Source organism: Osmerus mordax, chromosome 21, assembly GCF_038355195.1.
Source record: "Osmerus mordax isolate fOsmMor3 chromosome 21, fOsmMor3.pri, whole genome shotgun sequence".
NCBI classification, from domain to species: domain Eukaryota; kingdom Metazoa; phylum Chordata; class Actinopteri; order Osmeriformes; family Osmeridae; genus Osmerus; species Osmerus mordax.
In genome coordinates, this window is record NC_090070.1 from 3,709,417 (window position 1) to 3,727,191 (window position 17,775).

At 39.1% G+C, this 17,775-nt stretch overlaps 1 protein-coding gene across 4 annotated transcripts in view; it reads right to left on the bottom strand.

Moving 5' to 3' along the window:
• Positions 1–15,043: 15,043 nt before the first annotated feature.
• LOC136965124 (protein jagged-1b-like) overlaps positions 15,044–17,775 on the bottom strand; it is a 28,164-nt gene continuing 25,432 nt past the window's right edge. For 3 of the 4 annotated variants that reach the window (XM_067259131.1, XM_067259129.1, XM_067259132.1), the window contains 3 exons: positions 17,529–17,660; positions 17,197–17,347; positions 15,044–16,971 (listed from right to left, as the gene is read on the bottom strand). In XM_067259131.1, coding sequence (XP_067115232.1) covers positions 16,451–16,971; positions 17,197–17,347; positions 17,529–17,660 — 804 coding nt within the window. In that variant the 3' untranslated portion in view covers positions 15,044–16,450. The remainder of the gene's footprint in view (positions 16,972–17,196; positions 17,348–17,528; positions 17,661–17,775) is intronic. The other variant, XM_067259130.1, reaches the window with a different exon arrangement.

Genomic DNA, 17,775 nt, shown 5'->3' on the forward strand with positions numbered 1-17,775 from the left:
CAACAGAAATACAACTGCATTTGAAATCCAGCAAACTGCCGTTTAACGCTGCGCGCTCAGTTCTCCACAGAATGCCGCCGAAACATTTGGAATGTACCATTTCCAGTGTGCGGGGTGCGGCCGGTCGAAATAGCTTAGGTTTGCCGAGATTAAAAAATAATACAAAATAAAATAATTTACATATTTGTACTCCAATATATTTAATATTAAGCCCGTGTATGAGATAATTAATTAATGACTGGTTGCTGCTCTTATGAGACACAGATTTATGGTCACTTCCCCTTGATGAGCTCATGTGATAAACCAAACAGGTCGCTCCAATGAAACACTGCGCTTTGGCTTCACTTATAACAGTGATTGGGAAGAGGGAACAGAATTGTTTATATCTGCTTTATCAAGCCAGCTAGCTTAGCTAGCAAGACTACAAAAAATCATGATTTGGCGCTGCGTTATCTGCTTTGTTTTTGTAGGTCTAACCCTCAAATCTTTATTGAGTCATATAAATTCGGCTCATAGTCGTAGTCCAGATTTCCGTGTCGTTTGTGGAATCGATGGTTGTAGCAAAGAATATCGCGTCTACAACTCACTTTGGTATCATATTCGAAGAACCCATTCTGAACACTTTGACAGTGGCAGCACCAACTTAAGGAGAGAAGGAAGGCCAGCAACCTCAAGACTGGACCTCACATCAGCGATGGATCGAAACACTAACAACGTGTGGGAATATAGGTAAAGCACCTACGTTACTTAAGTCAGCGGTTTTTAATTGGTGAGGACCGCATTGCCCATCCCCTTGGGAGTGCCCAAAGGGAAGTTCAGCGCGGCTGGGAAATATAGCCTACAAGCAGGCCAGCTGACAGTCTTGCCTGGGCCAGGGACGAGATAATCTTAGATGAAATTATATGTAATTATAATATTATAATAATTTAATGAGGGCCCAATTCTGGCCTACCCTGGGCCCAGGACAACAGACCCCTTTGTCCCCCCCTATCGGCGGGCGTGCCTACAAGTATACGGGGAATGCATGTATACATTTTTGATTGATGATTGAAGTGCAATAAGATAGAGACTGGTTGAAAGATAGATAAATAGATAGATAGATAGATAGATAGAGAAAAAGAGAGAGGTTATTTTCAGAACCAACCCCATTTACGGGTTAGTTTAAATAGATACATTTTATTATTCCAGTGTAGCAAAAGTATTTTGATGCACAGACTTTTATGAGTTTGGGCCCCTGCTCTTCTAATATTTTCATGTCCACAAATACAGGCCAACGAATGCAACGGTGGAAAACAGAGAGAATCCAGCAGAAGATGTGGTGGATAACGTAGAGCGACCAACGGAGGATGCAATGGTGGAGAACAGAGAGCAACCCTGTCCTGATCCTGTCATCCCAGAGCATTTTGGTGCTTTTGACAATTCAGTGTCATTGTACTCTGGCTTTGACAACAGCAACCTCACCTCTCCACGGCACCCTACTACATCCCAGACTTGTGACTGTACCATACAAACAACTTTGAATATACCAAGAAATATCTATGTGATTAATTCATCATTGTATTGTTTTGAGTTCATGCCGTACAACACCATTTGTTATGATAGAGATTATATGGCATATCAAATAGAGATCCCAAACTTGGCACAAGCAACTGAACTGGTATCTGTCGATAACCTTGTAGATTTCACTCCGTATTGCAGCTTTACTCACAAGGATATGGTCTATGTCCCAATGAAATATTACCTCGGGGATGTGATTGGGCTACACAAAGCCTCATCTGATGTGTTGTCTTGTTCCTTTGCTGGGATAATTTAAAAAATATGTCCACACCTTGTTACTAGTTAAATCGAGCTTGATATTAGTTGGTAAATCTTATTAAGAAAAAGTTAGATATATTTTCTCAAAATAAGACTATTTTCTTATGTGAAATATGCTTGGCAAGATTTTTCTTCTTTTTAGTCTAGAAATAAGACAAACTTTCTAGAAATAAGGATTTTTTTACTTTCTTAAAAATCAGTTTTTGCAGTTGGAACAATGAATTGCCCCAAAATCAAAATAATTGTCAATAAAAAACAAAACTGTTAACTTACATGTTGACATTCTCATAAACTTTCTTGTAAGCTTGGACTGGGACACAGTTTTTATAAATTTATATTTTAATCAAGACACATTAAGAATTTATGAGGATAAAAGTGTGTCAGTTCCAAGTTTATGTAATACTTTTGGCAAATGCATTAGTAAATTAGCAGTTTACATTTTTTTCCATTAAAGCTTTTTTTAATTAATGCAGTTTTAATATGCTAGGCATTTAGTTAAAAGGTGTTCATATTTAAGACAATCGGGCCTTCATTATTTATTTGTTTGAGTGGTCTGAATTCTACATTTGTTTGCAGAGTACAAACATTCTCAGATAAAAAAGAATTGATAGAACATGGATGCATGGGTGCATAAAACATCTGTATGCATGGTTTACGCACAAATGTACATACGGACTGTTTGTCCGTTTGGACTGTTTGACTGATGTAAGTGCACTGCAATACAGTGCCCTTACATCTATAGTGCACTCCGTCGCTGAGTAATGCTGTCTCAAATGGAACACTTAAGTTAAAAACTTGGCGGGAAGTGACGGACGCAATCTGATTGTGAAACCCGCGAATCTAAGGCGAATCTGCTCGCGAGTCATTTCGTCCGCCATTATTTTAGAAATTAAATGAAAAGCTGCCGAAAGGGCTCCTCCTCTTACGCTACGTAGCCAATATGGCGCCCGTTTAGGGCGAATAGTGTCCATCGTTGTACACTGCATTTTTTGACCGTTTGCAGTGCGTCATCCGGGTCATTTCAGTGCACTGAATTCTGCTGGTTCTGTCAGTGTAAGCGCCCTAAGCACTGAAAGTCAGTGCTCGAAGTGCACAAGTGCGCGGTAGTAGACACAGCCCCAGTATCTCTACCTGCACTTTTATTCTGTGTTTAATTGTTATATTGTAATTACTGTAATTATTATGTTTTGCTTATTCCATGTGTAACTTGTTCTCAACTAGTTTACCTGGCTAAATAAAGGTTAAATAAAAAAATAAAAAAATTGTACGTACATAGAAAACAATGAATAGTTAAATTATTACTGAACAACAGAAAATATCACTAAGATTCACATATTGCAAACGCTTTCATACAAATAAAATAGAGTAAGAATGTGGATGCACTTGACCACAATTTGTCATGCCAGAGCAAAGGCTCTGAATACTTATGTACATGAGACATTTTAATCTTAGATTTTAATTAGTTATTTTTCTAAGAACATATTTTCACTTTGTCATTACGGGTAATTGAGTGTAGGTTTAGCTACACAATAAAATGTGCTAAAAGTGAAGGGGTCTGACTACATTATGAAGCCACTATACACATACACACAGCTTATGTTAAGAGCACACCGTTATGTAAAAAGAGTCTTGACTAAAAGTGCCACCCCTTTAATTGAAGGAACACAAGCAGCACAAAAACAAAAAACTCCACTTAATTAGAGAGTTTCCCCCATTTCCAAATATAATCCCTGATATAAATACCCCAAATATTAACACATGAAACAGATGTCCACTGATACGGCAGGTTCCCTTCACAGTCACTCATTATCAGCCTTATCTTTCACCGCCATTTCAGAGCGAACGGCACTTCTCATAGTCCTCTGCATGAGCCACGTTCCTATATGGATGCTTAGAAACGCCCCTCCTGCCACCCACACCCAGTTCTTCCTCAACCAGCTCTGAGTCTTCATCGTTTCGTCCACTAAATTGTAGATGTTGAACTTCCTTGAGGAGGAAACACAGAAATCAGAAACACCAAATTACTATTAACCAACAGACCTAGTTTTCTATGTCTGCTTTTATTAAATTTGGCAGAGATTATGCAGGCTACATCATCAACATGCCTTAACAGGACAACCACAATGAAAAAAGTAAACTAAATAGCAAAATCTTAAACCCTATTAGATAAACGTGAAGGAACATACACACCTCTTTTGTCCACACACTACTTTGTCTTTGAAGGAGTTGGTAGTGGGGCAACAAAAGCCACTATGCCTGGCTCAGGAGTATAATTGTCTTTGTCCTTTCGAAGCAAAGGGTTAGACTTGACAGTGTACCAACCCCAGTGAATGAGTCCAAGGCTTGTGCCCATTACAATCAGGACTTTGTAACTATTCCAGATTTCTCGTACACCCATGACTTTAAACGATTTGGCGGGACAAATAAGCAAAGGAAGAATAAGTATCAGTAACAGATTCAAGCATTAAATGTAAATCCTTCATCAAAGCAAGCAAATCCTAAACTAGGTTACACAGGTTTTTTGTGTAACAAGTTACACAGTAGCCTAAAGAAAAAGCAATTCAGAAATGGAGCTGAAGTTTGTTATAGGTAAGAATAGGCAGCTCATTCCTACATGTTATAATGTTAGATAACCGTTAGCTGACCATACTATCACTATTGCCATTCGGATTTAGTAGCTTACAGTACTACTTACACGTCTAAATAACCCACAGGAGATTGAATAATGTTGACTAAGCAACGTCTCAACGTATTGACTACAACCATTCATTGTTCTCCTTGTCTAACCAAGTACAGTTGCATAAAAGTTGTTTGCTATCAAGTAGCTACAGTAGCTGCATCGCTCGCTAGTTCGGTCCCTAGAACAGCTCGCCAGTTTGCTGCATAGCTACTTGGCTTTCAATGCAGATATTGCTTCTGACAACATTCGTGGACGTTCAATTAGCTATGTGAATTGAATGACAGTTAGTATAGACTCATAACAACCTCACCTTCAAAAGATTCTCATGCATCTACCATGTTGGGGTCCTTCAGTTGAGTTGAACGCGCCTGTACATTAACTAGCTAGTCTGTAATATTTGGACTGATGGTATGACAGGGCTTTAGCGCATTCTATCTTAAGGTGTTAACACTATAAATGTATTTGTGATATATGAAGCAACGTGAATGTAACCATTCGAGTATTTTATAGGCAATATGTTAGACGCCTAAAGGATGAACATTAGTCATTTTTGCATGCATAAAGTTACAGAGAGAAAAGAAGAAGATAAGAAGAACATTTGTGTTCTATACACGTTTTGTGAAGTATGGACTTTAAATAAGAAACCTTATCATTACGCATATTGATGCACCAAAATGTTTTTTATCCAACCTGTTTTTAATCTTTTAGTGCTTTTCACCAATAGGGGGCGGCATTAGACTGTACCTTAGACTGGGCCATGCGTGTATGAGAGAGAGAAAGAGAGAACTTGTATGTGCACGTTATCCAAAATGCATAATTTGCTCAAAATATACACAGCTATACATCAGATGTGCTCTACATTTCAAATACGTGTGAAACTGTGGAATCTTGATCATCATCTTAGAACGTGAAAGTTAGGGATGAGAAATTGTATGGCCTGTCTGCACACTCAGCAGTTGAACAGTAACACTCTTGTGACAGCGTTTAGAGATAAGGCTTGGTGCGGCTCGAACCGCTTCTGACATAGACCAGATCCTAGTTGGGGATTAGTTAGGAATGAATGAGGCTTCTGCCTGCCTACACTTGGCAGAGGGTGAGTGAAGAGAAGCAGTCATTGAGTGGAAGCCTCCCCACTCTTGGGTTTGATTCAAGATTACTCTCCATTCAAATATATATATTTTTCTGGTTGACTCAGTTCAAGAACAGTTCAATTTGTGGGCCTAACTTTCGTGCAAGAACATTGCAATAGCCACCGAAAAAGGTGAAAATAACATCTGATGTCTGATAATAAATCTAGGAGTTTGATGAGAAACATTGGCTTCAGTGCATGTTGTTTTGTGCATGGTGGCACAAAATACACCTAATAAAAGAAAGGAACTGGACCTATATTGGAAATGACCTCTAGGAGACCATTTCTTATAGTATACACTACTAGAGAACCAGCAACTCAACCGCCTTGCCACATTTACAACACAGTTTCTTTTAAAGCGGTCCTTTTAAACTGTTTTGGGTGTGACACAATTAGCCTATGTGTTCTTGCCCTTTGATAAGCCATTTAACTAAATCCATCTTCCTCAATGGGTTTGTGTGTGTGTGTGCGTGTTTGTGTGTGTGTGAACGCAAGAGAAAGCAGACGTGTGTGTGTTTGTGCATTTGGATGCGTGAAGCCAACACAAGCTTTTGAGATATCTAAACGGATACATCTTTAAGGTGTGAGACAGACTTGATGGATGACAACATCTGATTTGGTTTATTGTGCATAATTGTGAACCAGTTCTGTAACAGTATCTTGATTTACAATCACAGTGGAAAAGTTTCCAGTGGAGCAAAGCTGTTTTAGGCTGCTATTGTCAATATTCAACCTGATTTATTCAGATACAAATCCCAGACATCCTTTTTCAAATGCAATTTCTTACACTGTGCAGCTGTGGTCACGCAAGAGTACCTGGAGGGAGTTAAAGGGTGGGCAGACCATTTCTTGACTGGACTGTCCTCATATCGGTCTGGCCAATGTCAACGTGCAAGGTTTCAGCAGGGTTTGTGTGTGGGTGTAAGAGTGTCAATGGGGTAGGATGGAAATCTGTACCAAAACCATTTTCCTGATTTTGGACCAACAGTATCTGTTGTCATAGATAAATATCACGATGACTGTCAATATCAACGCATACTGTGTTATGTGTTGTAATAGAGTAAAGCCTGTTCAGCAAAATTCCCAGTGGTTTCCAGTTTCTAATATTAGTATTAATCCAAATAACTCATGGCATGGAGATTGTGAGGTAGGAGAATGTTGTCAGTGTTGTTAGGTGCTTATAAGGTAGGAATTAAAAACATAGTAATGGTTAGGAATTTTGCATCAGTATGTCAGTTATAAATGAATAAAGATCTTCTTCCTAAACTTCCTCACATTGATTTGAGAAATATAACAATACACAAACATTTTAAGACGATTCTCATATTGCCCAAAAAATTAAGCTAAAAGAAGTGACATGAGACACAGGTACTTTCCCTCAGTCAGCTTGTTGATTTACTTCTTTAGTACGGCCAAAAGATCTTATATCCATGACCCACCCATGAAATTCTACGGCTAACAAGGTTTGCTACACATCACATTACTTGAAGCACAGCAAAATGTTGCTGATGCAATTCCACTCTTATTTTTGGAAACCACTTACTGTGCTGGACTGACACTTAATTGCCACTCAATAGAAACTCATCTCATAATTCTACTTGATTACTCAGAAACAGAACAAGTGGAACACAGTAGAAAGGAGGAACATTGGGAGCAAGCAAAATAGAGATTTGTTGAAGACTTTGTTGTTTGAGAGAGATGTGAACATTGCTGCTAAACTGTGGCAGTCATTGTCTGACTGTGTTAGAAAATGTTTGAGGCTGCATGTTCCCTTAAGGGAAGCCAAAAGAGACGAGCTATCTGAGCCAAAAACATAAGAACACACCACTACAGACATGGGGTTAAACTGTAGGTCAAATAAATTACTACCATAGCTCTTCTGAGTTATTTCATCATATAAGTCAAGGCATCATGAGGTCAAAACAGATCAAACAAGTGCTGGTGGTGTATCTGATTGCATTACAACAACATACATTCAGGTGAAATTACAACCAATACAAGAGCAATTGGCTGGGAAAGAAAGTGTCTAGAATTGGAGTGATCTAATGTTTATATAGTGAGTGTTACTACGGTTTGCTCATGCAAGCTAGACATATTCAGTGGCAAAATAGTGTCTGTGCAGGTAGTAACATGATGACACAGATCTACGTGATGGCACAGTCCCCCCTTGTCCACGGTCAGGTCTACTGACTCTTCCTTATGTAAGGTTGTCAAGGAGATGTAAATAATAGTGTATAATTTCAGCTGTCAGTAAATTATAATATCCTATAGGAATGAAAAAGAAGACTCAACCTTGGAGGGAGGGTGGAAATATTTTTATTGATGGCCTGGAGCAACATGATGGTGTTGAGTTCCCATTGAGTGTTGGCATGAGCACCCTAACACAGACGAGCCAACAGCAGCAGGCTGCAACAGATGACTCAGACAATCACTATACTATTCACAAGAGCTTTATAGTTCAAACTCCTTGTAACTGAACACTTCAAATACAATATTATCATGCTGGAGAAATGCTATTAGAATTTGGAAGAAATTTGATTTAGCTAGAAAATGTTGAAAAGAAGAATAGGATTAACATTGAATGTCCACTGGAAAATATATTGTATAATGAATGGTCTGGAACTGTAAACAAAAAAACAATATTTTATTACAAAAGATTTGGTACAGAATTGGTATAGAACTGTATAGGAGTGTAGTTCAAATCCTGCATTAGATTAATCTTGGTGGATTTCACGGCACCACCTACACCTTGATGCTTTGTTGTTTTACTAGTAGAATTGCCGTGTCAAATGTGGAACACACATCAAAAATATCATGATGATTTGCTAGATCTTCCAATGCTAAGCTAAATCTGCCAAATGTATCAGGGATCTTGTGAGCCTCTCGTGGAATGTGTGGACTAATGTTTAGACTTTGTGTTTGAAGAAGGGGAACACCATTGAGAGAGACCAAACATCATACATGACTGTAATATAGTTGATTTCCTACTAATTCCCTCTCAACATGTTCACTCAAAGGGTAATAACGTTGAGATTATAGACCTGCGATCATTTTCACTACACTTGTATTTACAGCAGTCTGATCTTTAAATGTACAAAGAATGACCAAGCTAGTTCATATTTCTGGGTAAAGGGGAGAGAGAAATGAATCAAGCATCTAGGACCGCTGATTCAAGGTTTGAACCTTATCCGCAGCGTTGGGTGTCAATATAGGAAACAGACCAGTCCAAATGTGTTATTATGAGGGATTGGGTTCCATTACATTCTGTTGTCTTAGGCATGGAGTACATGACTAAATCCTCTTGAGTTTATTTGAGCAGTTAATGTGACATTGAAGGTGGTCAAACTGAAGGTAGCTATGTTAGCTATGTCCAACTACTAAGTAATTTTTGACTTACAGCATTTAAGTGACATTAAAGTACTACTTAGAATATAAACACACCTTTTTATTTTTATTAATATGATTATTTTTACTCAGTTTAAAACAATTGTTCTTACTCAAGCTCAAAACTCAAATTGTTCTTACTCAAGCTCAAAACTCAAACTACCCTCTCAGATTTAGGAAAATATCTACACACTGGAAATTTGTAATTACAATTAAATTTTTTATCAAGACTGACACAAGAGATAATGTCAATGACTGGGGTCTCTTTAATGTTTTTATTTTTACTTAAATTAGTATCCTTAATAATCAGTTACAGAATGTTAACAACTATACCACAAAGTGTGACAGTGTGATGTTCACGACCATGCCCAAATGTTTTCCCTGCAATCCCTGGTTCGAAGCTCCACCAGTACACCTGCTCCGCGTTGCAATCAGCCCACCTGCCTTCCATCCGCTCATCAGCTCAACAGTACAAGAACTTTGCGCTCAGTCCCACACTTCACCAATCATTGCTTCTACCGTGTGGTAGTATCACCAGTCCAGCCAGTTATGGTGTTTACCTGAAGTTAGTTCCAGTGTTCTCTTGAGTAAGCTCTGCACTTTGTCTTTCTCCTCCTCCCTCTCTAATTCAGGATCATTCGCCAACCAGCCTGTCTCTGTTCACTGCAGCTGTGTTGTCCTGCCCGCACCACAATGCAACCTCTTCTTCCCCCCGTCACCTGCCACCACCATCGTCGCCTCCAGCATTTAACAAACCATATTTAACTTGACAGTCCCATCTCCTGAGTCTTGCATTTGGGTTTTCCTTCACTCTCACATCGCTAGTGTTGAATGTTGCCATCTAGTAGGACATTTTATCACATTTCATCTCAGTTTGGACCTCAATATGGACCACAGTATGGATCACAGTATGGACCACAGTTGGATCACAGTATGGATCACAGTATGGACCACAGTATGGACCACAGTTTGGATCACAGTATGGATCACAGTATGGATCACAGTATGGACTTCAGTATGGATCACAGTTTGGGTCACAGTATGGACCACAGTATGGACCACAGTTTAGATCACAGTATGGACCACAGTATGGACCACAGTATGGAAATACAGTATGGAAATTCAGTATGGACCACAGTATGGACCACAGTATGAACATTCAGTAATTTGCATAATGCCCTCATACCCTGTGTAATATCTACAATATACATTTTATTGACTCTAATCAAGTCTTGAGTGGATGGATGCTTCGTTATAGACATGAATATGCAATATATAAATAAGAAACGGGCAAAGTCTAGGGTTATGTCTCATCTATTTGTCAATTTTTTTGGATCTCAAGACTTCTAGTTTACTTTCAACCTTCTAGTTTATCTTCTAGTTGTATGTGTTTACAGAGCACTGACATTGAATTATAGAGATTTGCAATTCCAAATTTGAATCACCAAAACTTGAACATGCATATCAATCCAAGGTGCTCATGTAAACCTAGTGTTCATCACTAATGGCACCATTGATTTTCAATAGACCCTGTTATGTTTGTCTATTGGTATGCAAACTGAAAGTTCTTTTAAAGCTTGTGGATTTAGATAAGGGAGCTAAAGGGACGTGACCTCAGTGCACTGGCACGTGTACGTTTCCACTGTCATCAGTTCTTATCAGGACCTATCTATTTGGCTGCATTATAGAGAGCAGACCTTTATCCTTCAGATGACCTTGGCGCTAAGAGGGTCAATACCATTTAGATATTGACTGTTTTAGTAAAACATCTTTAGAAATGATCTGAATCAGATGAAGTTGACAACCAAACGTAATGAAGAAGTTAATTTAAAGCAAGTGGCTTTTATTTTAACCTCCTTAGAAGGTCTGAAATATTTATTGTACAATGAGGACAATTAAATCTCAAAGTCTCAAAATATTGCTAATGTAGCCTGCTTGTTAAATTAACTTCACCAAAGGCATTTGGAAAGTGCTTGCTGGGACTCTTTAGTGCTGAAACCGTCAAAAAGCAAACCCTCCAATAATTTAATGTTTTTCAAGGCCACCCCGTGCGTTGTGCATCGCCTCCTTAAAGTTTGACACAGAGTGGGCAGAACAACTTATAGGAGTGTTGGGAAGAAGGAAGATTATCGTAAGGACTGGGGCATTTAAAAATAAGTATGACAATAGCATAGACAATTTGCAATGCAGTCATAGTATAGTAATATAGTCATAGCTTGTAATATATTTTTCTTATCATAAATGTGGATTTTTGATCAGAAATACCAATTTATGTCCATTTTGCCAGCACCCTTAGTCATGTGACAATAGTGCTTGTACCCCATTGCAGAGGTTTACTGTTTGAGGTGGATGTCACCAGATGCCAGGGTGCATGCTGGGAAGTCAAACACATGCCAGGGTTCTCTCTCCCTGTATTCTATTGATCACTGTTACGACTCATAGGTGCCCAGGCTCCTGGATGAATGGTCGCTAATATCCATGGGAGATGGCTGCTTAAGAGGGCAACAGCGAAGCTTAGGGGAAACACAACAATGCACAACACCACCATCCCAGCTGCTGCTGACTCTGCCTGGTAGTCTTGTGAGTGCCCTGGATTCACAACCCCACTAGGTGATGGGGAGCATTCACAACCCCACTAGTGTGAGAAGGAGAGAAGAAAGAGTCAGAGGATGAAAGACTGAGAAAGAATGAGGGAGTGAGAATACATGTGAGAGACACACTCATGAAGACACAATTTGTAGATTTGAGTATTGAGGAGCGATAGTGATAAGTAATTGCCCTGGCTTCACCACCTGAATAAGTTTGCAGGTATTTGTTTTAGCCAAAGGCCATTTTAGACACAAGCACTCTCTGTCATAGTAGGCTTCAGAGTAAGGTGAAAGTTTTTCCCTCAGGTACTTTTCACTTTATATTGTGCATGTCGTGGCCAGCCTGTCCCACAAGGCTTTGCTCCATGTTTACCAACCCTGAAGCACGGGAGAGAAATAAAATGGTTGCAATGACAACGCCTCTTTCACACCGCAAACTATTTACATGGAAGAAGAGCAGAAAAACGGCATCACAAGCAGTCGTGTTTCACTCAACACCCCATGGCCACACATGAACTGCTATGAACCAAGTCCAGTGGACTCTGAGCAATAGGTTTGTCTCTTTCAAAGGATGGACCACACAAAAACACTGATCCACAGCAGCCACGCGTGGTAGTTGTTAAACATATAAAACTTAAATTGAGATGCATGCATGGCCAGTCTGTGAACTGAATTTGGAGTGTCTTTGTTAAAAGTTTGACAAAAGTAGGAAATAAAGTTGACTCCAAAATGACTGGCACCTCTGACTGTCAATGCACAACCGATACTCAAACAAATATTAACAATATTATTAAAGAGAAAAAACTCAAAATACCAAATTGTGAGAAATACTGTACTATATTACTGTTCTAATAGAGCACATACAAATTATGTGTTGATTTCATTTAAAAGTAAATTTCCCCCAAATTAAGGTTTCACAATAAAAAATAAAGATTATTGCAAATAACATTCACCAAAATTAAACCCTGAATTCAATTCTACTTTTTGGCGCTTATCTCATTCCTAAGGAACTATGTTGAGTCGTGACATCACTTCCTGTTTCACTGGAGTATAAAAATGTATGCTTTAACCCTGTTAAGAAGAATGAGGTTGATATATGTTGATATATGATGTTGTTATATGACAACAGTAATACCAACTGACGAATGCGTCCCTCAGCGCCTACAGTCTGAAAGTCAAGTCATCATGGACTACCGTCGTCATGGACTACCAGTGCAACAGTATTACAGTGCCAAAGAAATAGGCAAAGCTCTTTCTGACTGGAGGCCAGTCATCCATGACGACAAGTCGTCCATGACGACCAAAGAAATAGGCAAAGCTCTTTCAGACTGGATACATGTCCACACATGAACTGCTAGTCGTCATGGACGACTCGTCGTCATGGACGACATGTCGTCATGGACGACTCATCGTCATGGCCTACCAGTGCAACAGTATTACAGTTGCACTGTATGACAGTATTACGACAGTCCATGACTGTTGCACTTGTAGTCCATGATAATCTGCTGCTCTCCCTATAATATATACACTATTTCTACGTTGCTCTGGATAAAATGTGCAAAAGATGAAACATTAACACAAACTGACTCCTTTTTCTGTTCTGTACTTTACCACTGCCATTTACTTTGTGTTTACTTTGTAGAGCTAATTTAACTATCATACTTTACAAATATACTAGTTTTCTATCAGTAACAACATTATTTAAGTAGACCCAATATTTTATAACAGGTTATAAATAAAGCACACTGTTTTTGAAGGTTACATTGCAGTTACATAAAGCTCAAATTTGGAAATGTTTCTCTGGTTGCTATGGGAGTGCGTGTTGCTTTTTATAAATGCTAGTAGGTTGTATTAAACCTTGTGATACAGTGCACGTTGAACCCCGAAAACGTATCTGATTGATACAAAGTTAAGCGAAGGAGAACAGCTTAAACAGTCATTGGCCTCTTCAGTCCTCCCTCTCCCTTTCTCTTTCTGGGTTTGTTCCAGCCTGGGGGAGTGTTGACATCATGAGTCTCTCCCCTCTCTCCCGACTGTTGCAGTTCTCACACAGTCTCTCCCAGGCTGAGTCATGTAAAGTTACGCACACACAGACATACACACACTCTTGTTCATGTCCAGCCGCACCCCTCATAGAGCATGTGCTATGAAAACAATATGAGTTGGTAGTCTATGTGTGTACAGACACAACAGTCTTGCTTAAATGGCACAGAACTTTGAGCTCTCTTTTTTCACCGTCCTTAAAAAAAACTTGAGGTATGCATTCAAGTATGAGAGCAGTTTTTTGTTATTCAACAGGCAGGCAGAATCACGTTTCCAAGAAAGATGGATGCAGTTTATTAATACAGCAACAGAACATTTGCATCCAACACAGTGCAGTGTTGTGTCCCAACCATGGTTAATTATTTTTAGAGGTGCTTTGAAGCAGTTATAGCACATTGATATTGATTTCATGACCTGAAACCCTGAAACGATTTCTCCAGCTTTCCTATCAAACATGTAATCGTTTGGATGGTTTTGGATATATATATACACAGATACCAGGACAATATTGGAGTGTGTGTGTGTGTGTGGGGGGGGGGGGGTTACATAGGGAAGAGAAAGCACTCTCATTTGTGAAAAGACGTAGAAGAAAGAAGGCAGGAAGTCAGACATTCTGGAGTCAGCTGAGACCACAGCAGTGGAGGGTAGAGTGTGACTGGGTTTTACAAATATTATGGGGAAACATTGGCATGGGAATCTCTGCATCCCAAAGAATAACACATAGCAAACAAATGAAAACAGGGCCATATGCCCAAGAGAGCATATTGAATTGCTTATCAACCACCATTTTTGTGATAAATGGTGCCACCCCAAAACGTAATTACAAAAAAAGTGCACATAAATAATGTCTTACTAATTTGAACTGAAGCATAAAAGCTAGCATAGCATAGGCCCCCAGTGCACTGGGTTCAAGGAACCATTTTCAAGTTTAGCAGAGTATAGCAGAAAATCTTGCTTGTTTTTCGTTTCGCAAGTGTCTCATGCTGTTTATTTGTGAGAAAGACAGGCTTGTTCCCATGCAGGTTCCACAGTGTACGGACCTGTTTTCTCTCTTGAACAGAGATCTTATTGGGATTTTTATTTTTATTTGAATTGTTTATCACTTGTATTATTGTTTTTATTGATTTTATGTAAAGCACCTTGAGCTACAATTCTTGTATGAAATGTGCTATATAAATAAAGTCTTACTTACCCTTTTAAATGCTCTCACATGTCTCAGGAGATGTGTGTGTGAGGACAGCGATGGTTTGGGGGCCACAGACAAAGTAACCTCTGTTTGGCTTCTCAGAGAAACGCATCATTAGTCTTGTTGTCTGGGCTAGAAGTGACTTGCATAACAACCCGGATCTTTGCCAAAGAAACCCCATTGAAAACACCACTAGTCAAAGTATTTCTTTTTTTGTACAAAATATTTAATAAATATTACTTTTCAAAACAAGACTTTATTGCCAGGATCCTCAAAACAAAATACTTTATTCTTAAGTTCTGTAATGCTAAAATCAAATGTACAATTTGTTTTGATTCATCCTCCATTATGAAAGATCTTAAAAAGGGCAAACTACTGAAATAAAACATCTTCACAGCCTCTTGATCTCCAATGAAAAGAAGGCAATGTGTCACATGACAGTTTTACAGTGTTCTTATTGGACAACTCTTCAAGTATTAACTTTATTCAAATGTATCCCTATTACGCTAATAAATGCAAATAGTAATTGCAAATACATCAAAATAAGGTTTTTTGATTTGTTTTCAAAGGATTCAAGGACATTTATGAGTCCCATACTTTACACTTTGTTGTGTACTCACACTGTACATGCAGACATCAACCTTAAAGTAAATGCTTGTTCCCTTAAAAAATTTTGAGTGGCAAGCAATGTGTCTGCCTCTTTTTTACTTATAAGGACCCTGCAGCAGCAACATTATTCTATTACTATGTCATCTGTCACCTTGCTCCCATTTATATTTAAGTACTTACAATAAACATCCTGGCACATTTAACATAACATGGTATCCAACAACAAACTAAATGTACAAAATGTTTTTTTCAGGCACAAAAATGCCCATCCTATTGTTAAAAAATAAACTATTCTTTCAAGAACACTTTTGGCATTTCTGAAACATACTGAAACAATATTTCAATCCCAAAAAAAGGAAGTTGGAAGCTTACAAAGCTGTCAAACCTTCAAATCTAAACAATGAATATAAATAAAAAAGGAATGATATTTTAAGGCTCTTGATTATTAAGTTAATAAATCAAATATACACAATGATTAATTAAAAATATGTACAAATCTATACAACATTCTACATTGACACTTAAATTCTTCATATTGGCAGAAACTGCTGACAGACTCAACCTGCCCCAAAACAAAAAATTGTTATAAATATTTTCTTTTTGATATTTGCTGTAGTATGGCACCGCACAAGCCTATCCAAATACAGAACTAGTTCCAAGCCAGGATCCTACATAGATATTGCTTGCACAATACTATTGGGACTAGAAAAAAAAATTAACAGCTTTCAGAACAACATAGAATTGCTTGTTAACCTACATTGCTTTCTCCATTTACACAAAGCAATGCCTCAGAACTAGATTTGATTCAGACGTGAACCTGCAGCACCTGGAAATCCAGCCAACCACAGCCAATTGTTATTTGCTAGTATAAACATACTTTGCTTGTCAAAACATAAATTAACCAGGGAAAGATAAAAACATCTTTTTGATTCAAAAACATAACCGAATGAACTATGGACTGTCCCCTGTATCGACTGTCTAGAGACAGTGAGACCGTCTAATAAGACAGCTTTACGCTATACGATGTACTCTAATCGGTTTAAGCTCTGTGCTGACTCCAAGTCCCTGTTGTCCTTTTTGTTTGTCCAGTTGGGGTGTTTTCCAGATGTGTGTTGCAGGCTTCTGTCCTCTCGGTCCACAAGTGTGTACGCTGGCTGCCTGGGAAACCTTGCCTTCTGAAGCCTCTTCTCTGACTCCTCATCTTCTGAATGCGTCCCGACATCGGAGTTGTTCGTCCGAATCTTGGCGTTGACCGAGTTCTTGTCCTCAAAGAAGTGTGGGTGGTGGTGTTGGTCTTTGCCTGAAGGCAGGCTGCCAGGGGTGTTCTTCTCTATGGGGTTCTTGATCTGGTTGAGCTGCTCTCGAACGTTGTTGACGGCATTGTTGTCCTCGGCGGTCACTGGCATGGCCTGGGTGTTGACCCCCGTGTGGGTGCTCTGCTTCCGCCGCCGCTTGAGGCACCATAGCATTGCAGAAGCCACGACCAGGACCCATATAACAATCATAAGGGAAACCAGAAGAGGCACCAGGTAATCTGCTGGGACAAGAGAGGGATACAGGGGTTGAGAAAACTAAAATATTGTCTGAGAATAGTTACAATTATCAAAACATGTCGATTACAATCCTGGAGTAAAAAGTCATCAAATGGTGGTTTGATATTGGAAACTTATATTGAAAATGCAAAACTCGAAAAGTCTGCTAGCTGGAGAAAATTCCATGTTCAATCACCAACAGATGCGCTTGAAAGGAAGATGTTTCTTACCACTGGGAATGTGGCTTTGTCTCCTCTGGACGCGGACCTCAGCGATGGCCGTGATGATAGTGTTGTTGCCATTTCTCTTGCTGACCAAATCAATGATCTTGTCGGTGATCTCCTTGATGGGCGACTTGCCTCTCCTTGGATCTTCTGTTGACTTCAAATATCAGAGAAACTTGGATTACTTGTTTTTCCTGACTTTGAAAATCACATCATCCTACTATGAGGAAACATAACCTCACCATTACTTGGCATAAGCTACTGGGCTAAATTAATAACACGAAAAGCACAAATTCTCACACAAATTCAATTCTCACGATAATTCAGAGTGAACTTACGATGGTGACATGAATCTCGTTGTTGGCGGTTAGCGCCGGCTCACAGGTCATGGAGACAGAGTACTCTGACGAGACGTTCCTCACCACGTACAGGCTCCTCAGCTCACTGCAGATGTGCTCCACGGTAACGCCCTGGAACATGCAAACATAGAAAGGTTAGAGGTTAAAGAGTTAAAGGAAACCAAAGCAAAGGCTCGTCCCTCATCACAAAGTAGAAATTGTTTAATCAAATTAGTTTGATTCCCTT